General features: G+C 37.5%; 2 protein-coding genes across 6 annotated transcripts; one reads left to right on the top strand and one right to left on the bottom strand.

Annotated features, from left to right (window-relative positions):
- Positions 1-255: 255 nt before the first annotated feature.
- On the bottom strand, positions 256-11,333 carry katnb1 (katanin p80 (WD repeat containing) subunit B 1). 3 transcript variants are annotated; one of them, XM_026997858.3, is made up of 21 exons: positions 11,016-11,333; positions 10,858-10,906; positions 10,014-10,096; positions 9,611-9,741; positions 8,418-8,535; positions 8,090-8,190; positions 7,933-7,974; positions 7,421-7,504; positions 7,195-7,310; positions 5,784-5,855; positions 5,543-5,693; positions 4,647-4,831; positions 2,806-2,957; positions 2,650-2,700; positions 2,476-2,534; positions 2,180-2,392; positions 1,909-2,058; positions 1,732-1,808; positions 1,492-1,566; positions 1,116-1,232; positions 256-665 (listed from the first exon to the last, which is right to left on the bottom strand). In XM_026997858.3, the coding sequence occupies exons 3-21, from the start codon at positions 10,051-10,053 to the stop codon at positions 530-532; spliced, it is 2,070 nt and encodes a 689-aa protein (XP_026853659.2). In that variant the 5' UTR covers positions 10,054-10,096; positions 10,858-10,906; positions 11,016-11,333; the 3' UTR covers positions 256-529. The 3 variants fall into 3 exon arrangements, with proteins under 3 accessions (XP_026853659.2, XP_026853657.2, XP_035382244.1); XM_026997856.3 differs by lacking the exon at positions 10,858-10,906; XM_035526351.2 differs by lacking the exon at positions 11,016-11,333 and having other exon boundaries at positions 10,858-11,007.
- A 518-nt stretch (positions 11,334-11,851) lies between these two features.
- On the top strand, positions 11,852-13,851 carry serf2b (small EDRK-rich factor 2b). 3 transcript variants are annotated; one of them, XM_081710071.1, is made up of 4 exons: positions 11,876-11,950; positions 12,600-12,707; positions 13,175-13,280; positions 13,374-13,851. In XM_081710071.1, exons 2-4 carry the CDS (start codon positions 12,692-12,694, stop codon positions 13,438-13,440), a joined length of 189 nt encoding a protein of 62 aa, XP_081566197.1. In that variant the 5' UTR covers positions 11,876-11,950; positions 12,600-12,691; the 3' UTR covers positions 13,441-13,851. The 3 variants fall into 3 exon arrangements, with proteins under 3 accessions (XP_026853666.1, XP_081566197.1, XP_026853664.1); XM_026997865.3 differs by lacking the exon at positions 12,600-12,707 and having other exon boundaries at positions 11,852-11,950; XM_026997863.3 differs by lacking the exon at positions 12,600-12,707 and having other exon boundaries at positions 11,894-12,032.
- The last annotated feature ends 11,670 nt before the right edge of the window (positions 13,852-25,521 follow it).

Here is a 25,521-nt window from a genome sequence, read left to right as displayed (position 1 = left end):
TCTGCAGTACAGCAGATAAAAATGTTATGTACATTAGCAATTGACATTTCCCTAGCTAGTCCTTTTTAATTTTAGTAAGATTCCAACTTGAGACATAAGTTACAATGAGTTACCCTATTAATGTTTGTCTTATATTTTAAAAAAGCATACACTTTAGTATTTATACATTCTAAACTTGTAGCATATTTACATGAAAATTACACAACTTGTAAATTCAAGGGAGTATCATGCATTTACTGATCACAAATTGTAAGATGGATCAAATACATTTTATTCAGACAAAACATTGCTTCTGATGTTACAGGTCTAATGTCTTACGAGATTCAAAATTAGAAATACACATACCAAGCAAAAGTGGTTTTGGATCTATACAACTGCATTTTTTTTTTACATTTTTTTTTTTTTTTTTTTACATTTTTTTTAAAAAAAAAAGGCTGTTTTGGTTTTTGCAGACTGCTGCCAACATTACAGCCTGCAGACACAATCAAGTCTTTAGGCACACAGTGCTTTCACCAGTAGTGTGCGTGTGTTAATAGTCCAGTGGTGCCATAAGTAGCTGCAATTCTTTGAAAGTGCTGCCATGACGACCAACTTGCTCAGCCCGGAGCTTTACGACATTACTGAGGTTCTTCAGCTGCTTATAGCATGCCTTACATTTTTGATGCCTGTGAAACAGTAACAGTTATTCAAACATGCCTTACCTATGCTGCACTCCCACAGCTGTCATTAAACTACTGACTGGTGCAATATCGTTACTCATAGAAAATTGGGACAGGGATTGCAATGTACAATAACCATGCTTTACTATAATGTTATTTTAATGCTTAGATTATTTCAGGATAACAGGTCACTCAACTATCTCACTTTTATTGGACACTTTACTAGTCTACACATATCTTTGGGTTAATACTCTTTGTACATCCTGTTCTAATAGAACTGCCTGCTGCATTATCAACTGTTATCTGTGGTGCACTTTAGTATGTGTCAAACTGTTAAGTCTTATAAAGTGTTTTATTCACCACTAAGAAAGCTTTTTGCTATACTGTATTAGACATAACACCAGTGAAACTGAATAGAGCTGTTTAGCACCCAGAGTGAATGAAGGTTATACTAGCCTCTCCTCCCGTGTAATGTCCACTCCAACAGATGGAGGAGCGGTTAAGGTGTCTGAAATCAATGGCCAAAAACGCTTCAGAATCAGTCTTAAAGAGGTACATCCAGTCTGCACATAGCTAGGGGCAGAAAAGGGAGAGAGATTTTTATATTTTTTATATATATATATATATATATATATATATATATATATATATATATATATATATATATATATATATATATAAAAAAAAACACACACACACAATCATATAATTGTGTCAAGTATTCTGTCCAAAATACCTATGGACTGTCTAAACATAGTCATAGTGTACACACTTACAGACTGCAGTGTAGAAGTGTTACTGCTTCGCGTGATGTCATATGCCTTACACCTACCTCTCATATTTACTCTGCAAGAGCTCCTCAATCTGAGGTAAGATTGAGCTGCAGGTGTCCAGTTTCCAAAGTGACCTAAAAGTAACCGTTTACCAGATGATGAGTATTATTATTAAAATTATTATTCAAATACTTATTATTCATGGAAGTTTTTTCAAATAATGTTCTTATTCTGATAACCTCTATTAGTGCAGAGGACTTTTCATTCATGTTTCTGAAGATATGGATGTGTATGCTTACGGTTTAAGGTTGATTATATTGAGGACGTCCACCACAATGGACAAATCATTCATGGACACAGCAGAGTCAAGTGTTGCCTACATTGTGAAGGAATACATGAAACCAGTGCTATTAGCAAAATGCAGGACTGTACCATCTCTACATATATTACTTGTTGAGTAGTTTTTGAGTAATTACCTTGATATTATTTCTAGCCCAGACAATCCGCACCATGTCAAGATTTTTGTGTCGGCTGGTTAGCATCACACACATCGTGTCGTGCCCTTTTCTGATCTGAACCAGTGCCTCTTCATCAGATGCGACACTGGTCTTACCACTTTGTGCAGGCTTTTATGTACATGAACACACACAAACAGGATTTTGTATGAATACATGAAGGGCATGTATAAGTAACTCTACACAGAAAATTCAGTTTCTGAGTAAGACATGAGGATCCATTCACACTCACTGGTAAGAAGTCCCCTGCATTAAGGCCAACAGGCTCATTGCGTGTAGAGGGGATGACGGCTGAATTGGGTTTGAGTTTGGATGTAGGTACAACATGCCCTGAGGGAGGAGCGAGCGACGCTGTTACCACAGAATTGGGTGGTCGTGGGACGGCAACTACAACCGTGGGCTCCACTCTCAGAACAGGCGTGGAGGAGGCAGTGGGTGCCTTCAGCTGCACACAAAAATACACACAGTACATTAAAACACAAATAAACCAGAAAAAGCAAAGAATAAAAAAAGTAATTTAACACATACTCTGTCAGGCATTGGAGTAAGGATCTCTGCAGCTGGACTGGGCTTTAATAAAATGGTGTCTAAAAACAAATACATAAATTGAGGAATTTTTTGGCAGTTATCTTCAAATTAAAACCACATACACCTCTATACCCAATATATTTTAGAATTTAATTATACACACTTTACACTCACCATCCTCAAGTGGGGCAGGGAAGGGTTCATTCGTTTTGGGAGGTGTGCGTGCTGAAGAGAGTCATAGCAAGAAACATGAGTAAAGAGAAAAAGATGAGACTGTATATCTGTGTTCTCATGTATTGTAAATCCATGCATGCAACATGGCTGTCTCACAGATGGCATTGCGGGGCTGAAAGATCTCTCTGTAATCATCTGGATTGGTGATTTCTGCACTGCTCTCTTTCTCATCACGCTCCTCCTCACTGCTTGGGCTACGCCTCTCCCCCTCAGGACTGCGCCTGTCTGCATCTGGGTTCTGCTTCATTCTACGTACACATATGCACAAATAAAAACAATATCAAAAAATTGAATAAAATAATAATAAATCATAAAAATCTATGTATGAGTCAAAAGATAAATGACAAATTATAAAAAGTGACCTCAAAAGCAGGTCAATTACTGGTTGCTACAGGAATTCATATTAATTAAACTCAAATGAACGATAACCCTGTTTCTGTTTTATCTTTATGAGCACACCTAAACCTTTAGGAACTCATAAGTGATCATCCATTACTTACTGCTTCTCTGGTATATCTTTACATCTAGTGTAGGTGTATTTCTCCCCCAACTGAGTAGGATGGTTAAAAGCTTCCTCAAAAAATATCACAGCAGTGTAGGAACTGGATGCACCTGGGAGTCATCAATTCTAACAAACTGACATCTAACGCCAACTCTGTGCTAATAAATTCAATTCCAAAAGTATTTGGACAACGGCAAATTTTGCCTCTGTACACCAACACAATGGATTACAAATGAATCAGTTAAGATGTAACTGAATTGTAGGCTTCCACCTTTAATTCAACAAAATACTGGATTAACCATTTAGGAGTACAAACTTTTTTTTTTAGATTAGTTCCCCATTTTCATATGCTTAAAAGTAATTGAAAAACTGACTGACAAACAGTTTCATGGCCAAATGTAGCCTGTTCTCTCATTAATTCATGATAATTGAAGAAGACAAAAGGTCTGGAGTCCAGGCATTGAAATGGCATTTGGTAGCTGTTTATGGGAACTCTCAATATGTGGTCCAAAGTGTCAACATTTGGCTGAACAAACAAATCTATCAGAGAGATAGCACAACCTTTACGAGTGGCCAAATCAACAGTCTGGTACATTCTTAAAAAAGAAAGAATGCTTTGGTGAGCTCAGAATCCCAAACATATTGGAAGACCACGGAAATGAATGATTGCAGAATTCTTTCCTTGGTGAAGAAAACCCCCTTGACAACATCTAGCCAAGTCAAGAACACAGAAGGAAGTAGGTGTATCTTTGTCAAAGGGTACAACCAATAGACGCCTTCATGAATATAATTACAGAGGTCTGAATTAAAGATGCAAACCACTGCTAACATTCAAGAAAAGAAAGACCAGATTAGACTTTGCCAGAAAAAAAAAGCCTGCACAGTTCTGGAACAAGATTAATTTATACCAGAATGATGGGAAGAGTATGGAGAAGGAAAGAAAGGGCTTATGATGTGTAGCATATCCACCATTGACATCATCAGTCACATGCTGTAAAACTGACAGGATGGTGCTTCACAGGACAAATGGATAATGACTCAAAAATACCATGAAAGCAAGCCAAAAGGCGGCAAAGAAATGGACTTTTCTGAAATCACAGAAGTCAGTCACCTAACCTCAAACCAACTGAGCATGCTTTCCACTTACTGAAGACAAAATGTAAGGCAGAAAGATCCACTACATTTGATGACGTACAAACTGGTAACTGTCAAGTAAAGTGAAATCTAGGCCAGAGCTCATCTAAACTGTTTTTTCAAGCCTGTCATTAAAATTTCATGGTTTATGGGGCGAAACGCTGCACTCAATTTAATCCACACCTAGAGCACACTAAAACACAACTCAACTCAACTCCTCAAGTGACAGGAAGTGACATCACAGGAAATAACAGGAATTATGTCTGGAATGCATGTGTGAGCAAAAGGAATTGAGACGCACTTCTGTCTGTTGCATGATGTATTGGTTCGCTCATAGTTACGGCGTAGTGTTGTTCCTTTAGGAGTGGGAACTGCAAGTGGCTTATCGTCCTGAATTAGTCCTTGGATCACGGATCCTGATTTCTTTACTCGGCTGAGATCCACAACATGCAGGCTCACATTCATCTGGCTGTAAGACACTCCAATCTAATCAAGGCAATGATTAATAGAGAGGATAAAAGAGAGGGTGAGATAGAAACACACATTATGAGCCTAGCTACACTTGTTGAATGAATATTCTAGCACTTAAAAACAAACAAACAAAAAATAAATCAAGAAACAAACAACAAAAAAAACCCCACAGATTGAAAGTAAACTTAGGGCAGTTGCTGAACTCAACAAGCCCACCTAGACTTCCATTACAAATATTTCAAATCAACAGGCTTTTATTGTTTTTTTAAGTACAGGGACCACATATGTTCTTGTTCATGGTAGCATGTACTACAGGGATGAGGATGAAAAACACTTTTCATCCTCAAGTTTTCCTTTAATTATTTTTATTGTTGCAAGTTAACTGTCAGTGTGGAAGACTATGACTTTATTGTGACGTAAACTGCCACCTTAGACACTAACTAATGATTTCCGCAAAGGTTTCTGAGTGGTAAGTTTATATGGCAACATGCCCAGGTATGGTTTCTTAATAAAATATCTATGCAAGGTGAACCATGATTGAATATGGTGCTATAGTTCATTCACAATGAATATGTATCAAACAAAAAGAATTCACTCAGTTAACATTGGAACTACCCCTTTCAAATACTTCATAATTCATAGTAACTAAACCACCAAGATGTTATTACAATGAAAAATGCATATTAAATACACAAAAGTATATGTCTTTCTCAGTATGGAACTGACCATTTGATTGTTGCAAATTGCAAGGTCAGCCACCTTGCCCCAAGCTACATGCACTGCATCAAAGCAGCGGTCAGGTTCCCAGCCATACACTCGCAGTGTGTCCTCTGAGCCACTGTACAAACAACTACCATCAGGACTGAACAACACACACCTACAACAGAAAACACAGATAAACAAGGTGAGAGACTTCAAAAACAACAACAACAACAAAAAAAAAGGAGCGCCAAAGAGTGATATCCACCTTACAACTCCTGTTTCTCCTACTGAGGAGCCTATCATCTCAAATTTCTCCAGATCCCACAGCTTTATGGTCCTGCCAAGCAGATGGGTAAAAGTATATCTGTAGGTTATGAAGTCTAACTCTGGGAAAGTGTTGCTACTTGGACCAGAGTGACATCACACAGAGTAAAAGCAATAGATCATGCATACCTGCACTGAAGTAGTGGGAAATAACTACGGATAACTCCTTACACAGCACGCAGCGAGAAGTGGGAGGTAATTACAAATAACTCCCTCTTATTTCTATGAAAAAACTGTAATGTCCAGGCATATAGCATCTATGTAACCTGATTATTTTTACATGCCAGTGAAATCTATCCAATTTTGTATTCTCTTTTATTCAAACAAATCTCCACATTTTCCTTTGCAGACCAAAACAATTTTTACAGCATTAAACAGCCTAAACCAATATTTTTCACCTACTCAACCAGTATATCTAGAGTTTAGGTGTGCTTGCACATGGTTTCCCACCTTACTAGTACAATTACACCTTTTATTTATACAGAGAAACTGCTCTCCCTAGCCATGACTCTAGCTCTAAACAGTCAAGAAGTGCTTCTAACAGAAGATCTGGAACTAGGCCTAGCTCATCAGTCTCATCAGGTGGATATCCAAGAGTGAGGAATCTCTCATACATGTATATATGAAATGTACTTTTTGCAAATATTTTGAAGGACACAATAAGGACACATTTTTGGTTTTATAGGCAACCACACACTGAGAAACCTGTGAGAAGTGTTTGGGAGTAGTCAAGTCTGAGATCACAATGGACTGAAAAGCCTGCCTGAAGAGAAATGGCAAAATCCTGATGAGATATAGAACAAATCTGAATTACTATGTCAGTGTGTGATAAGAAGTATGTCAGTTTTCCAAGTCTACAGGTTTTGTGCATTTTTAGAAGCCGTGATGAGATGTTTTCAAAGGAGACTACAAAATCATTGTATAGGCATGTACTTCCAGGGATCTAGAGCGTTACTTACAACAGATTGTAGCATTAGGAATGGAGTTAGTGAAGAAAATATTAGTTACTGGCTATGTGGAGTCTTCCAGTTTTACTTTGTAGAAGGATAACTTCATAAATTTGTATCTTGCTTTTACAGCATTACTTATTAGAATAGACACATCGCATCTGTTTGCCCCATGTAGGTCCTCTTTTGTTGCTGTTTGTATTCATCTTGATCAAACTCTCTATGGTACTACTTATTACTTTACAGATATCACAGAATGCCACAAATCAAACAATGAAAACCACGATTACCATATAAACCAAAATAAAAGCAGATTAGAATAGCAGAACATAATCTAAAAGGTAACTATAATAACCTTTATAAGTCAATCTCTTATGTTCTCATGCAGTAAAATACACTGAATACCTGTCAGCACTCCCTGAAGCCAGAAGGTACTCATTAGGGTGAAACTGGACAATGCTGACAGATGAGGTGTGTGATGTAAATTCTGTGATCATCTTCCCGGCTGTTAAATCCCACAGCTAAAAAGGGGAAGGGCAAATGAGCATTAAGACAGAACAGAACAAAAACACAACAGCATGAAAACATCAAACTGCTTATCTACACATTAATTACAAGGAGTATTTATTGCCTTAATTGTGCTGTCATCACTGGCTGAAGCAAGCCACTTCCCATCAGGACTAAAGGCCAAAAACCGCACCGCTTGAGTATGCCCCTACAACAAAGGAAGGAAACACACCTGACTATAGTATTAACTGTTTAATTTGAACAAAACCACATTATAGACAAAAGGAAAACACTAATTACAAACTCACAAATTAAAAAAATAATCAAACTAATGGTGTTTACACTGTATTTGGACACTTTATTCCAACCCCAGATATTCAAGTCAAACAAAAATACTTTTTTTCCCCACTGCAGTCCAACTTACAAAGCTTTTGAACTTTCTTTGGTTTCCCTAAACTACTAGCTAAAAAAAAATTAAAAATCACCCTTGGCAATATATTGCAAATATATAAACATTTTTCCTCAACAAAACGTCAGTTACAAGCATTACAATAAATTTTTGTGAAGCTTGATTACCTGAGCTTATCATCATATACATGCATACATCTCTAAGACAACACAACGATTTTCATTTACCTTATACCTGAACACGCATCCTTTCCTCCTCACATCCCACAGCTACAAAAAGCAGAATTTATATGTATTTTAATACAATACACACAGGAATTTGCAGACATTTGGAGGATATATGACACATATGTTGCAAGAATAAAGAGTAATATGCTTGTATCACCTTAATGTTAGTGTCCATGGAGCCTGAGGCCAGGTACTCCCCAAATGGATGGAAGTCTAGACTGCAGATATTTGCCTTGTGCCCTGTTAATGTACGAAGTACTACAAGCAAAACAATACTACATGGGTAAACATGGTTTTTCTCAATTTATCATGTGTGTGTTCAATATATCTGTTCTCTCTTACTTTTGTTGCATTTATTGTGCCTGAACAAAAAATGGGTTGCATCTCCAATGCATGTTTTTACATGTACATCACTTGATTCAAAATGTTTGTGCTTAGTGCCTTCAAGTTTCAAATGAAGACGTCCATAAACACACTAAACTCACTCTTGGCAGCTTCCAGGTCCCAGACCCGCAGAGAGCCTGACTGAGAGCCAGCCACCACCTGCTCCTCAGAGCTACTGAACTGGACACATTCCACAGGGGTGTTGTGGCCTGTTAAACTCTACACAAGGGGACAAAAAACAAAAATGTATTCAACAGCTTCACCACAGACAAGATATGCAATTGCAGAGACAAAGTAGTAAGTTAGCAACGAATGTCTGTTTTGCATAGTTTCACACACACCACTAGGAATGGGCGATCTTCCCAAAAACAAAAATCATATCATGATCTTTTTAACATAAAAACATGATCCAGAATCTGAATTGCAATCCTTCTTCCCAATTTTTACAAATGCTGTCAATATCCAAATTTGAAACAGCCTATGATCTTATCCATTTGCACCATTTAAAACATATTGCACTAGACACTTTCAAAATGGTAAATTAAACCTGAGTTAAACTTTATTCTAAATATTAAACAAAGCTGTAAAAATAAATAACACAACAATTAAATAACAGATTTTTCAAGCACTGTAGAAGGAAAATGTAAACTAAAAAGTGCTTTATTTTGCAGTCCTTTGTCTTTCATTATTAGAAACATATTTGCAACTTGACAAATCGTACCATGCATCCATCATCAGTGTCTGCATCAGTGTCTTAAATTCCACATTCTATAGCTTTGAATGGCACCATGTCCTTAGCTAGGTGTGATTTGTCTTTTTACCTTGAGAAGTTGCCCAACAAAGATTACAGATAAATTTGTTTTCTGAAAAATCTGACTGTGCATAGCAGACTGTATATACAGTCTATGGTACATAGCCATCACATTAATACTACTGACAGAGTCACTTTTTGGCACTAGCTCCATATCTTTCTTACAGTTAACTCACTTTGAACTGTTTTTTAAAAGAGTCACAAACAAAAATGACCCCATGATAAAAGCTAGTGTTATAGTATGCCAATCAGCAGTCACCTTGTAGGCAATCATTCTGTCGGTTTGTGAACATAGCATGGATGCTCTTTATTACTGGCCATCTGTTTTTGTGAAGTTTGGGAACATTAGTGCAAGAACATAAAATGTCGTGATCTCCATGATTCGTTTGAAAAGTGGACTATGCAAATCTTCAAGCTCGATCACGATATCAAATTGTCAGATCGCCCACCCCAACACAAAAGGCAATCTGATGGAGCCACTACCATAATGCAGTTAGGTTTGTTGACAGCCCAGATGTTGACTCTGCAGTCTTCTCCTCCAGTGGCCAGCAAGCGACTTGATGATTTACCCAACACCAATGAAGATACATTACTAGAGTGGGCAACCATGTCCTCTAAAGCACAAAATATACATTTCAGAAATAAATGTATAGGAATAGAAATGTACAGGAACAAAATCTATAACGCTGTACAAAATCTCAAGCACAGGGCATCTCAATTTCAGTCACAAACAAATAATTCAGTAACATTTAATTGTACTGCCTTAGAAACAAACTATTACTCACACTAAACTGCAGCCAATAGGAACTGAGCACCACTAATACATCTGCAGATTTGTTATGAGTTAGAAATTAATCAAAATTGACTTGCAAAAAGTTGTACTTACGGAGTTTCCATGCAACTTTTGTGGCACTGGACTGAGCCATTGTGAATGTGACATCAAACTCAATGCAAGGTAAAGGACACTATCTGTACAAAATGAAATATTCTGCTGGCTTTATTCTCTTTTGATGGAATAAAACTACTTTATGTTATATATAAAACAAACAATAGTTAAACTGAATTGGCATGAAAAACTGTAATACTTCCTTCATCTGGCAACAACCTGCTATAAAACAATAAATTACCAGAAATAACTTAGTTATTAGCGAAGACAAAACTTCCTTTGATTACAAAGCATGTTCATTCGTTTTTAATGAAATAGTCAATTATTTTGTATATAGCTATTGCATTTAAAATTATAGCAACAGTTTGAAAGTCAGTTTCACTCAAAATTGTGATTTAAAATTGTGGTAAAGTTCACAGTTTGCAGAGAAACAGAACGTTTCTGACAGAGGTCCTTCATCAGCTGTGTATGTGTGCTATTCCTAACGAACATAAAAATATATAGCTACAGGAAAAGTATTTGAAATAACCCACTCTAGCCAGCTAGTTATTGTCCGCTTTCTACTTACCGAACCTAGCTTGATTAACTTTAGATTGCTACATTGAAATTAGACAGATATCGTTAGCTAGCTAGCTAGTTAGCTAACCTAGTTTACGCAGCACTTCAGTCTTTACACTAGTTAGCTACCCTAGCAAGCCTAATATTTTGTTCAAATGTAGCTAGTTTAGGGATTTAGTTGTTTAGTTAGTATAGCTAGCTTGCAGTCTAACCTGACGTGAGCTACATTAGTCAACGCTAATTTAGTGGCTAATCTGCTTTCAAACACCAATGCAAAACAACAAACTTGTTTCAACTGCTTCGCTGGTTCGGTGCTATGAGTTGAGCTTCTTCTTCTGAGAATAAATAAAACACATAACTTACGGAGCAGGAGCCTGTTAATAACATTTTCAAACATAAACATTTATTCGATTTAATCCACCCAGCTAACCCTAGATAGCTCACCTCATTGTTGTCAAATTTGTTTCGCCTGTATCTCTGGAGATCTGGACGCCGCTAAAGAACGAACCTTTCGGATTGGTTGCCTGTTGCTAGATCTCGCGAGGAAAAGGACAAGCAACCTCACACCGTAAACAAGAACGCATGCCGCTAATACGTCAAAATCTATCGTATTTTCTAATAGGTCCTGGATTAACAACACAGCACAAGGCTTTTAGAAACAGTGAACGATATTATGAAGGTTTGAGCGGTTCTATATGCCTAGCTATTTCTAGACAAGACTTTTAAGGTGTGCAAAGTCTAGAAAATAATATTCCAAAAGTAAACACGTCCTAAGACAAACCCACAGTAGTTTGACTATCGGTATGCACCCGAAATAACAGAAATGTAATTTTTGACTCATTGCCTAGTAATCGATGTTCTCCCAGTTGTCCAAAAACCAAAGTTTCCTTACTATGACAGATTCAATAAAGTGTCAGCGAAAAACTGTATTTCCCAGCCAAACTTTCCTATCTAGACACTCCCAGACAATCCACGCTAGTCAGATACATATGGATAAAACGAGTCAGGGGTGGGGACAGAAAGATGGTGGTTGACACATATCTATTTTTATTTGTATTGTTGTTTTTAAATTCTATTTTTTCATATATACAGCACTTTCAGTAAACATTCCCCCTGATTAAACGTATGTGTGTATTCCATGAACACTCCCTGTTTATAGATTGAAAACAGCAAGACCAAACTGCACGTTTTCTCATGTTTTCGTCCAGGTTGCACAGTGCGTTAATCTTACACACAAAATGATTGGATAATTTTAGATATACAGGCTATAGAGGCGGGACAAAACACCCACGTCGAGTCGCCTTGGAAAGCTATTAGGTCGACTAGCTAACGGTTGGGCTGAGCTTTGTTGGGGCTTTAGACACCAAAAACCATGACGAGTAGGTTATTCTACTATTGATTGTATTCACACGATGCCGCCATATGATATTCTAATACGCATCGTTTCGGTACTTATATTAGGTAAAATATATAGCTGGAAGTTTTACTGAATGTGCAAGCTTAAGACAACTAGCTAGCTAACTGCGTAGCTAGTTAGGAAGCTAGCTGTCTAGCTAACGTTGCCCATCTTACGTTAGCTAGCTAATGCTCGCTAGGTGTCTAACTAATTATACATTAATTGTTAACCTATATAGATAAGAAATGTATTTAGCTAAAACTGGCGTATTCATAATAGCTAATACTTTTGGTAATGTGATTAGCTAATGAAATGTAGCTGGCTACCTAGCTTGGTAGCTGATTATTTTGCGTAACTGCCTGTAGCTGGCTAGCTAGCTAAGATAATTGTCGGAGTACTAGCGAAGTTAGCGAGAAATAATGAAACTAAGATACTAGTTTATTCGACAGCAGAGAGGAAACGTCATTAATGCTTATTGATACGCATGGTAGTTTTGATACATGCTATCTTGTACTTTGCTATTTGCTTTGTTTTTAAAGAGCTCATGCGCGCTTGCGTTGCCACGTCGGCTTCTATAAAATATGTTTAGCACAGTTCTGTTTCACCCTAACATGACCGCTCGCTGTTCTAAGGAGTACAATTCCTCTACGGATATTTGATCAATTGGAACGAACTGCAGCAAACCTACCGAGGAGGATGAAATTGTCACCTGATCATTTAGAGAATGTTTACTTTATCGAGTAAGCTTTTAGCCACATAGATAGCTAAACTAAAATAAATAATACAATTTACTTCTGTTTTCATCTAGTTGCTTGCCCTGCTCATGTTAGAATTCAAATAAGCATGATGGGCTTTTCTTATAACTATTCTAAACATTTGGAGTAATTTTTAAGACCATATGAGGAATCTTTGGTCTATGTTTGTTTAAATGTTTGTTCTAAGTGTTTGTTTAAATCTAGATTAAAAACTTACATATTTAGGCTGGCCTGTCGGGTTGAGTGTTTTATTTACATTTTATGTATATTGCATCATTTCAAGATTAGTAGTAGTAGTAGTATTGTTTTTTCAATTGTTTATTTAATCTATTTTATTTATTTATTTAATATAAAGGTCTTTAAATTTTGCTGTATAATTTTTTTTAAAGTAGTAGTAGTTTAATTAGAAACAGTAATTGGCAAGTGGTGGATGAAATCTCCTTAATGAACAGGGGGAAACCAACGTGAACTTGCCCGGCAGAAGAATGCTAAGAAGCAGACTGAGCACAGCAAGGGCAGAAAAGATGATGGCCTCTCTGCTGCTGCTCGCAAGCAGAGGTGAAGCCCTATGCCATGTAAATCATCTTTTATCTTTTAATCATAGCTAATAAATTGTGTACTAATTATCTAACATCTCTGTTTGCTTTACAGGGATGCAGAAATTATGCAGCAAAAACAGAAGAAAGCAGGTCAGAAGACGGATGATAAAGCTAAATAACCGAGGAGGAACATTGTGACTGAGGAGCATTAGTGGAAATTCTTGGGTCTAATATGGTCATGAGAATGGATCTTTTATTGTATGAAAAGGGGAGTGCTGCTGTCCTCTTTTCTTTTATCCCATTCTGTAGTCCACATCATGTTTGAGACTGACACACGGAGAAAGCTATTGTCTCATTAAATTTGCATGATATTTCTCAGATGCAGGCCTTATGAGGGAGATTGCCAATCAACATACAGATTGACATTTGTATTTTTGTATGAAAACCCCCCAATAAAATGTACATTTTTAGTTCAATTCAAGCCATTACATTTTGAATTTTTTTTTTTTTCCCCCCTTGTACATAACTTGTACATAAGCCTATGTGTTTCAATGACCAAATACAGTTTTCTGTCAGTTTTAAACCACCAAGTCCAAGCCTGCAGTGTCTCTTTTCTTGTCTGATTTATGAAACAAGTAAAGGCTCAGGGAAAAGACATGTATACGAAATGTGATATTAACTTTGGGATATTAGATCTAAACACCCTTTTGTGTGAGGTGTACAAAAGTACACAAAACACAAAATTATTGCATGAACAATTTTTATTTTTAATTTTGAAACAGCTAACTGAAAATTAAAATTGTAATATTTAACATGAAATGTAAGTTACATTTGAATAAGTTAATTTAAGTGTTGCACTGTTCCAACAATCAACCATTGCATGTTCCTTATTTCCCTTCATCATGGATGTTACCTAATCTATCCAAAAACTCAAGCAAACACTCACACCCTGATATATTTGTATATCAAGGCCTTCTTGGGTGGTGGACAGATTAAATTGTAGTAATGATAGTAAATGTTACATTTAAATAGGAATTCTATGTTGGTTATGCTAAACAGTTTGCACTGCGTGTATCTCTGTGTGTTTCCTGTCTCATTGAAACAGGTGTTGACCTGACTATGGGTAACCGACCCTGAACTGTTGTAAAGACTACAATTCATGGATATCTCCCTATCAAACTACTTGCACTTGCATCGTGGTTTATATTTCACATTACATACTCATCTCTCAGCTACTTTTGTGATCTTATGAACTGAAACATAAGCATCATTAGATGCTTACCTTCCAAACAGGAAACTTTGAAGTGTTGCATAATAAAGCCAAAGTTAACATCATCTGGGCTGGAATATTACCAGGCAGTCAGGAAACATGGCTATTGGTTGTTTTTTCCACATTCACAAAGTCTTCATTATGTGTGTTGTGTAACTAGTTGCACAGCTATTTGTGAAGTTTCCCAATGATAACAGCAAAAGGTGTAGGTGTAAGGTTTTTCTTGCTAGCTCGCCCTACAATTACAAATCAATATTATGTAAATCAACAGGATGGTAAGCAAACACAAAACACAAACCCAGAATGCCTACTAAAAGGCGGGGCGGGAATCACAGCGAAACAAGGAAATCACAGAGAAACACGGAACACCTGGGTGGTGAATATGGGGGAGGAGAATGAAACACGGGACGAGGGGCGGGAACCAGGAACAAAACCAAAACCAAAACAAAATACACGTGGAAGCCGTCGCCCTGGATACGCGAACGCTAGAGGGGGGAACCATGATCCGTACACTAACAAGCATCAGACATCGTGTGATGATAGACCTAACTATCCGACTAAAATAAACCAAATCAGGATTTCAGAAATGAAAGCAGAGGAAACAGAGAAAGAAAGCAAAAATAGTGCATATAACGTCTAACACATTTCATTCAGAATACAAGTGAGCCTGAACTGTGTTAAACAGTAACGTTAAATATGTTTAGTACCGTTAGTTAGCATTAGCTATCTTGCGATTAGCTACATCTGTGGTCTTTTTAAAAATATACAAGTAAAAGAAGAAATTTCATTCAGTTCGAGCAAGTAATAACTTTTAAATAGTTAATTTAAGTCAATGTCTCTGCTGTCAACGAAGTTAGCGAGCCTAGCTACTAACTTGTAAAATGTACACGTTAGTTCCAGAAGCAGTCACAGTCAGTGAGAGACAGAAAGCAGACACCTCTGCTTTTTATGATGTTTAACCTTTTTAAACCTTCTGATGTTTAACCTCATAAAACATTATCAATACATTATGTCTATTTTTCGGTTTCTTTTTTGGGGGAAGAGGGATGTCTTCAACTTATATAAATAGCATTCTTAACAGAAAATACATCAGTAAAGTGCTGGGAAAACCACGTTAAAACGTTTCTGTTACTTTGTATCCTCCATTAGGTAGTTCAACTTAAAATATTTCATAAAAATCACATTTTGACTCCTGTAGACAAAAATTTGAGGTAACGAGGTTCACAGGTGTTCGGTTTTTGGTGACTGCAACGGGCGAAGGGAGTGGGAGTGTGTGTGTGTGTGTGTGTGTGTGTGTGTGTGTGTCCATCTGGCTGGGTGCCTAGTACACCATGAGATGTTTCTTTTCCTCATAAAGTCAAATACCTGAAAAAGAACATGGACGCAAATATGATCCAGTAAACTCTGTTTTTTTTGTAATGAAATAGTAAAGTAGACTCTGTTTTTATTGGCAGTTATTGATTGATATATATATATATATATATATATATATATATATATATATATATATATATATATATATATATATATATATATATATATATATATAATATATGGAAAATAATAAGTTTATTAACCAGTGTTTTAGTCAATCTTTAATTGACAGGTCCCTTATGGCACAAAGGAGTCATACATTATGTGCCCAGAGCCCTTTAAATTGCACTCACGTCATACTTTTAAGTGGTATTGAAATGAGAAGTCACAAGTGTCATGATTTTAGACAAATTTAGTGATCCCAGTGGAAACTCGCTTAGAAAAAAGAAGCAGGATGGAAAAGAAGCAAACTAAAAACAATTCCATTTCGATCATGTAATCACAAAATATATAATTAAAACACACATCCATGTATTACTAAAGATGTAAATACTAAAGATTAGTCATACTTGGCATTAATCTGACCTCTGACCTCTGTAAGACTCTTCAGACCATCTCACAACTTTCAGCTGGAGAGGACATGTGAATTTATAACATGACCATGTAAAGCTGCCTTGAGCAACCTATTACCCATAGACATAACTTTACCTCCTATGCCATTTAAACATCAAGTAACATGGAGCACATATGAGGAAGATGAAATGCTGAGAGGAGAGAGATTTATTAAGGGAAAATCCAGAATCATGGTCATAATCACAGCCCAGGGACAAGGAGCCAACATGGAAGGTCTGAGCATACATAGCAAACAAAAAAAAACCCACATGGCAACAGAAAAGGGGAACAGGATATATCAATACAAATAACACAGTCAAGGGTATGAACACAAACACCGACATAAACAACTAACACCAGAGATCACAAACAAGTCATGGAAAACAATGAGCAGCGATGAGACTGAACAATCAAAAAAAGAGTACAAAAGGGTAACCATGATGACAGGATGGTAGGGATAGGCCAATCGTGACACATGACTTTTTTGAAATGGCTGTTCATGCATTTAATGTATAGAGTAATATTATATTTGTTCTGCAAGCATAACAACAGCACTTTCTGTTTTAATCTAGGTCCTCGGTGCTAGTGTGTTTTAGCATACCTGATGGTTCTATGTATACTACATCATCAGGGCATACAATCTTACTCCATGCATACTATTTCATCAATGTACATCATTATCAGAACATAATCACTGCGTAGTATCATAGAATCTCAACAGCGTGAATATCTATGCTATGATTTTTATCTGTTCTATGTTATTAACTCACTTAATTGTTGCTGGTCTGTGAGTTGTAGCAGACACAGAATTCTTGCATTAGAATCCAAGTGCTAATGAAGGGTCCTGTAAGTGACTCAGCTTTACAATAATAGGCTGGTGTTTGTGGATTAGTCTAAATCAGAGAGCGAGAACTACAGGTACTTCCAGTTTATCTTGCTTGGGTTGAAGGCGTGGCAGAGAGCAATCAACATGGTCACTCTCTCTGCACTGGAGTTCCTACCCTGGCGCTATTGCAAGAAGAAGTCCCTCTCTCCACACACCCACATGCCAAACCAGAGGCCCAGTAGACCATGATATGACATTCTGCACATACACATCAATGTGAATCTAGAATATCTAGTCAAGTTGAGTTGTAGAATTTGTTTCTTTACTAATTTAGGAGCACTCTTCTACACATTTGTAATAGTACTCTCGTACTGGCAATGCCAAATATAACAGGCTATGTAGAAAATGTTATTGGATGACAATGATAATTTCCTTCGCCACTCTTGGTAAGTGCTTTTGCGTGTATATGTGTATAATTTTTATGTATACACATACAGTATACACACTCTCTACTATACACATATTAAATAATTATATGCATATATTTGCATAATTAACACCTACCAATTCTGATATATGCATACACACACAGTATATATGGGTGTCACGGAACGCTCCCCTCTCACTGTCACATGGTACGGCCCGCCGCCTGCAGTGGGAGTTTCTTGTTTGTAATCACGCCTACATGTCTGCACACAGCTGCACCTAGTTAGTGTTCTGTGTTTAAGTATTTAAACCCTTGTCGGTGTGTGCATCACTGTAGGTCATTGACCTTGTTCACATTGCCTTTGTTTGTGTCAGTTTTCACAATGTCAATGCCCGTGTTTTTGTTCATCGTCTACGTCAATAAACGCCTGTCACTGTCAAGGGAGTCAGTGCGTCCTAAGGCACTCGAGCCGTTACTATATATAGATATGAGAGAGTATGTTTGTGTGTATATATATACACACACACACACACACATACACACACACACACACATATATACACACACACACACACACACACACACACACAGTATATGTGTATATCAGAATTTTGTAGGTTTCAAGTTTCAAGTTTCAAGTTTGGTTTATTCGTCACATACATAGTCATACACAGTATAACTCGCAGTGAAATGGTGGAGAGTGCTCTGTCCAGACTGAGGAAAAGAAAACGGTATTAATTATTATTAATAATAATTACTATTAATTATTATAGGTATTAATTATGGAAGTATATGCATATAATTGTTAATTATGTGAGTGTATGAGATTGTGTGTTAGGCTGCCCGAGTGCCGCAGGGCGAGGAGCAGGACGCACAGAGTTCCGTGACGTGGACATATGTTTTACACAACATAAACAGTGATCTCGGATAACATAATCCAAGAAGTGAACATAAAGATACATACGGTTATCATAGACAATGTGAACAAACACGTGAATGACGACAATAACCGACCACCTGCACTAACCCGGTGCAGGTGTGTGCAGGCGTGGTTACCAATACACAAACAAGACCCTCCTACTGCACGTGGCGCGCCAAACCACGTGACTCGCGGGAGGCCAGCGTTCCGTGACATTATGTATATGTGTTTAAGGAGCAGTAATTTTTATAATGGAGTAAACATTAAATGGTGCAGATGTAAATAATTATTAAAACTATGAACGTGCTGAGAGTTGTAGTCTTTGTCGTTTCAGGACAATTATTATTTATTATTTAATTTTTTAACTTGTTCATATCTTTAATGAATTTCTAATATTTTAGTAAGCTCGATATCTATTTTTGTTATCGTGGTAGGTCAGCGAAATGCAGGTTCTTGGCAGTCAACTGCATATCAACTCAAAATGATATTAAATTAAATATTAAATAAAGCTGTCATTTCTACAACTATGCAGTCAGTTTCCTTTTTTTTACTGACACTGGTCACTATAATGTGTATGATATGGCTGATAGTGTATGAAGTCAGAGCTGAGAGACAATCTATTGTTTTTTGTGTTCTTCAGTCAATAAACATGGCACTACAGCTGAAGTAAATGCTACTGTGAGGAGACTCATAATAAGTCACAGTAGACAGTCCCAGACAGACTCAGAGGGGATATATGTACATATTTGATAGACTGTGTGTATATGTATATTAGAGAGTGTGTAGATGTGTATACTTATGGGCGTGAATGTGTATAGTAGAGATTGTGAATATTTTATAATTGTGTGAGTGTATGAGTATGTAAATAATTATATGAGTGAAAGTATATGTTTATATGTGTATGTGAGTGTGTGTGTATATTTATGTAGGTATTTATGTGACATCTTCCACATCTTTCATGAGTGTTATTTCAATCCAAGTTCTCACATCTAACAGACCCTGAATGCAGAGACAATACTCCCAGCAACCTCATCAACTGCTTCCTCAATTTAGCTTTCATGCTGGGCTCATCAAAGCTGGGAAATGCCTTATGTGTAGAGCTTGGCTCAAAATTTGCCACCATTATTGTCCTGAATATTACAAACACAGACTTGAATAATATTAAAATTTGTAACTTTTTATGGTTGCAATGAAATAAAATTGAATTGTTTTACTTGGTAAAACATGAGGCAGGCCACAGAAGGATTTGTAGGGTTTATCTTAAATTTCAGTGTTACAGAGTAAAGTGTTAGGTTGTTGTTATTATTGTGGACTGAAACAAAAATATCTAACCCACATGAATAATAATTCCAATTAATAATGGATGGAAAACAGAGAGCTTAACTCTTCCTGCCAATGTCGACATACCTCACTGTTCCAGCTGGCATCTGATAGGTCCACTTAAGGTCTGAGAGAGGTTTTCATTAAAATAGAGGCTGAACTGACATTGATGTCCAACTCAGTGCCACTGCCAACTGTTTCAGAGAACAAGACTCTAGAATGTGCACAAACATATTCTGCACACTACTCAAGTTTGAAGGAATGTTATTTTGCAGGAAGTTGAGCTAGCTGTTTTACATATGATGTAGTTAGTTCTGGTGGATCCTGCAGTTTCTGGAGAAATTGGGGGTGGGGGGAATTCATGTTGTAACACTATTACTTGCTGGTCGGAAAGCAGTTTGACAGAGACCTCTGAGATACCAAGGGATTTGCTGTTTAACACAATGGTGTCGGTTTGGCTCAGAGCAGTTAACAAAATAAAGATCTGACCATTTTGTTTGTAGATTAGGGTAGATCTGACTTATGTAGTGGTCTTGTTGGACAGTGGTTGAGAGTCGAGGCTACTTCCATGGAAATGGCTCATTTAACAAATCTGCTGAAAAATGAAGAGCCTCTGTTTTAAGCCCTGCCTTTATGACAAAAAGCTAAAGGAAGAATTGCAAATAGCCCAGCATAACAAGTCTGTAGAGAACATATAGATTACATAGATAAAATTAAAAACATAGTTCACAAACAGTAGCTGCACTTCAATACATTTTACCTCATCTCCACATACAAACACAAAGACACACACAATTCAGCACAACAACCAAGGCACAAAAGTAACAACCAGTATCCCTCCCAACTGTTATTGGTAATATACATTCATAGAAACAGTCCTCAGTATTGATCTGTCTTTCAACTCTAGTTTACATGACCGTGATGGTTATAGGCAAAATTTATGAATTAATATGAAATACCGCTCAGACCACACTACCCATTAATTCATCATCAATATCTTATAGTCTCTAAGTTTGTGATTGTGATAATTCATCATTAAATATCTTTAATTTGAAATTTATACTGCAGGCAAGTATTCTGTGACTGGGAGATTCTTTTCTTAAAGGGCAATCATGATGGCTCATGAGGCATTTCAGGAGCCACAAGAGCTTGTCCACCAGAGAACTAGCAGATCTTTTATATCCGAACATCTAAAATGGATCTGACAGATCACATCCTGGTCTGGGATGTGCAGTTGTTTTCCAATTTTTCTCATTACATTTTCTTTTTACTTTTTTTCATTAAAAATTGACTTTTTCAAAACATTTAAATAAAATTTCCAGCTTTTCTATTTTCTGTGACATTCTGTGATTTTTCTGTTTTCTGCAATAGGCTCCAACAACTAGCTGATGGAAGAGCCAATATTTTACAGGCTTGGTTAGCAGCCATAACCCAACTAAATAATAAATATATCAGATTCCCATATCATCCAGCCCCACATAAAAAAATCCCTCAGATAGCTGGTTTTGTGGAACCAGTGTCAGTAAGTTGTAATATAGCACTCCTGGTACCACTATTGTGCTCCAAATTCAGCTGAGAAACTGCACCAAAGTAACTGTCAACCTTTATTGCCCACTTTCCCAGGGCATCTGGTTTTGACAAACGGGCATGTGTTCCCCACACCAGAGGCAATTGATGGGAGCAGAGTTTACTTGGAATGAGGACTGACTTTTAAGAAATTTGGACCATTCTTGAAATTCAAGCCCTAAAAAATGGACTAAGTGGAGAAGAAAATGGGATGGGAAGCATTGTATATATGATATTCACAATAATTTGAAACCTTGAAGATCGAAACCTTATCACTCTAATTTAAACACAAAGCTCTTGTGGGCTGTTTTTGTATGTCTGCCCTTCAGAATTTACTGATATTCTATGCCAGTATCATGAGGGACAGATGAGCAATAAGCACCTTTCAGAGTACCTGGAAGCAGGGTACATGAGCACTGTACGAATATGTGAAGGAGTGTGGGGCTGGTGAGGGGTCGTTACAGTATGACAGAGTAGAAGACAGCACTGCACTAATTTGACACAGAGGTCAACACTGCACTAGTATGACACAATAGAAGACTTCCAGTGCTCACTTTCAGCAGCAACCACTGCCTGCAAGAGGTCATGGCTTTTTACTAGTGTTTCCAAACCTGCCTTCTGTAGCGTGTATTTTTTGTACAAACATTAACAAACATTACTTACATTCACACTTATACAAAATACATTTATAGTGTTTGGCAAACACTCTTAGCCAGAGTTGCATACATATATTACTTACATAAGATAAAATAAGATATGAAAATAAATACATAAATGAAAAAATACACAACACTAAGTCTCTCCCCTGACAAAAAGTCCCATGTACCCATGTCCCATAATCATTTACATGACCATCAGTTCCTCATGCACATCAACATCAGTGTACAAAGCCAAAGACCTTTATTTTTAGAAACCTTTTAAAGTGGGCATGTGAGGGACCATTTTGAAGTTAATTAAGCAAAATCCCTTTGACATCCAGGAGGGAAAATCTTCTCAGTACTACTCAGTACTCTCATACAACCAGTAAAGCACCATGATTCTTCCTGCACTGCATTGCATCAGACTATGTAGTTCATAAGTTACCCTTTATCACTTCAATTAAATGATCAAATATATTAGTCACCTTATGTCCAACATACTCATCGCGAATAATTAAATTTGTAATGTTTTAGGACTCATAAATACAAGTGTAACGGTGAGCGGTAAGGAGGCGGACGTATGTGCGGAGCAGAGCGAGATTTATTATGGGCAAATTCAAAATCAGAGTCATTGTCATAGTCCAGGGTCATATTACCAACATGGAGAGTACAGGAAAACATGATTTAAAAACATGGGCTAGGATAAACGAAGGCAAACAGGAGTATCAGGCTATAACAAGACATTAGGAAAACTAGTGTCTAAGAAACACAAAGGCACAGAGTACAAACTTAAACACAATGATTCAAAATTATATGTACACACGAAGTCAAGAAACATGGGCAATGAACAGCAACCACATCTGGATCACGACAGGGTTTAAATGCATGAACTAAACTAGGGACAGGTGTTGAAAATTAAACAAGGGTCGGAGAACACAAAACTACGGCATGGAACTAAGGTACACAAGACAGGGAAAAATACGGAAGACAGAAGATGGGAGGGATTAATCATGACAACGAGAGTACATTGCATGACTAGATGGCAGGACAGCAATTTTGCACCTGTACCAAAGTGTACTAAACCATATATTTGCTTTGACCAAAACTAGATTATTGACTAACCTTGTCTTGGCATCATGAGTTCTTTAACGATGGCAGAACCCATTGGAATATTACTTTAGAATCAAGTATAGTCTACAAGACATGACACTGAAAAACTGGAAATTTCCCAGGGTTAAACCAAAGTATCTACTCATTGCATTTCAGTTCTGCCAGGATTAATTAGAAAGAAATTCTAAATACAGATTTTATATGACCTTGAGAAAAGGCTGAATCCACTAGAGTAACCCCACTGACACCACACTGACCACACTGACCCACCTGGACAAAGGGAGGGGTAATTATGTTAAAATGCTGTTTGTCGACTACAGTTCAGCATTTAACACTATCATCCCCTCCCTACTCACTACTAAGTTGGAGGATCTAGGACTGCATACATCCCTGTGCGACTGGATCTCCAACTTCCTAACAGACAGACCACAATCAGTACGGGTGGGCAACTGTGCCTCATCCACCCTCACCCTCAGCACTGGAGCTCCTCAGGGTTGTGTCCTAAGCCCCCTGCTCTACTCACTGTACACCTACGACTGCACAGCCACTTCCAGCTCCACCATCATTGTCAAGTTTGCTGACGACACAGTTGTCATGGGCCTGATCTGGGACAGCGATAAGAGGGCCTACCTGGAGGAGATTAAACACCTGGAAAACTGGTGCCAAGAAAATAATCTCCTCCTAAACGTCAGTAAGACAAAGGAGATGATCGTGGATTGCAGCAAGAAGCTGGAGCAGTACTACCAACCTGTGAGGATCAGTGGAACCACGGTGGAGAGAGTAGATAGTTTCAAGTACCTTGGTGTTCACATCTCACAGGACCTGTCCTGGTCCCACAATACCAACTCCCTGGCAAAGAAGGCTTGTCAGCGTCTTTACCACCTCAGACACCTAAGAGACTTCAGACTGCCCTCCAAGGTACTGCAGAACTTCTACACCTGCACTATCGAGAGCATCCTCACGGGGAACATCACAGTCTGGTTTGGGAACAGCACCAAGCAGGACAGACAATCACTCCAAAGGGTGGTGCGTTCAGCAGAGCGCGTCACTCATACGGAACTTCCTGACCTGCAGACCATCTATTACAAGCGGTGCCAGACCAAGGCCAGGAGGATTGTGAAGGATCCCACCCATCCCAAAAATAGGCTCTTCTCTCTGTTGAGGTCAGGGAAGCATTTTCGCTCCCTGAAGACCAAGACAGAGAGACTGAAGAGGAGCTTCTTCCCACAGGCCATTCGGGCCCTGAATCAGGGAAACTGATCAACTGTGGGGACCACCACCATGTAACATATAACTGTAAATATGTTCAATTACAAGATGGAACTGTACATTGTGTACATAAATATATACATATCCATATATACATTGTACATTGTGTATATAAACATAATATATATTGTACATACATTGTTAATATATTTTGTATATATATAGATATATATTTCTCTATGCACCCCTGTTTTTCTTTTTCCTCAGTTTGGACAGAGCACTCTCAACCATTTCACTGCGAGTTATACTGTGTGTAACTATGTATGTGACAAAAAAACCAAACTTGTCTAAGATGTATGGCTTTTTCGCCGGAGCCTTCAGATTAGAATGTTCTTTAAATAACTTTTATTTGGCTTCTCTTTCTTTCTCTTTCTAAGACCAATAGAAAATAAGTGAATGATTCTGTCCAGGACAGGCCCAGAGTGACCAGGGACCACTCTACATATAATCTATAATATGTATATAGAAGCTGGCTTCTTGTCACCATCTTTAACTTATCTTGAGGGATTCAGCCTCATCTAGAGTAGACTATAACATATTTAAGAGAATCCCAGCTGCCTGACCAAAAATGAAACTGTCCTTAAAATAAAGGACAGTCAGGAAAATTATTGAATAAATGAGTAAAAAAAAGACTAAACATTAAAGAAAAGAGAATAAATTTGCCTGGTCTCATAAAATAAAAACAGCACACAACTTCTGATCCATGTATAATCACCCAGATACCAACAGAAAGTCTACAAATAGACTGAAGCTTCATTTTAACAATTATCTCCAGAAAGCTACCAACTAGATATTAGCAGCTGCATATATCTATAGCTATATATATGCTATATAATAGCTATATAATACACCCAGGAAGGCAAACAGCAGTGACAAACAAAGTAACCAGGGCTGGGTTGTAAAAAAAAAAGGTCTGGACAGCAGAGTCCCTTGTATCCTTCAAACGCAGAGTGAAGACCCATCTATTTGCAGAATATTTAAAGGACAAC

The sequence above is a fragment of the Electrophorus electricus genome, chromosome 3, assembly GCF_041902795.1.
Source record: "Electrophorus electricus isolate QZ-2024a chromosome 3, ASM4190279v1, whole genome shotgun sequence".
Taxonomy (NCBI): Eukaryota; Metazoa; Chordata; class Actinopteri; order Gymnotiformes; family Gymnotidae; genus Electrophorus; species Electrophorus electricus.
Note: the sequence above shows the minus strand (reverse complement) of the source record. Positions and strands in the feature narration are given on the sequence as shown.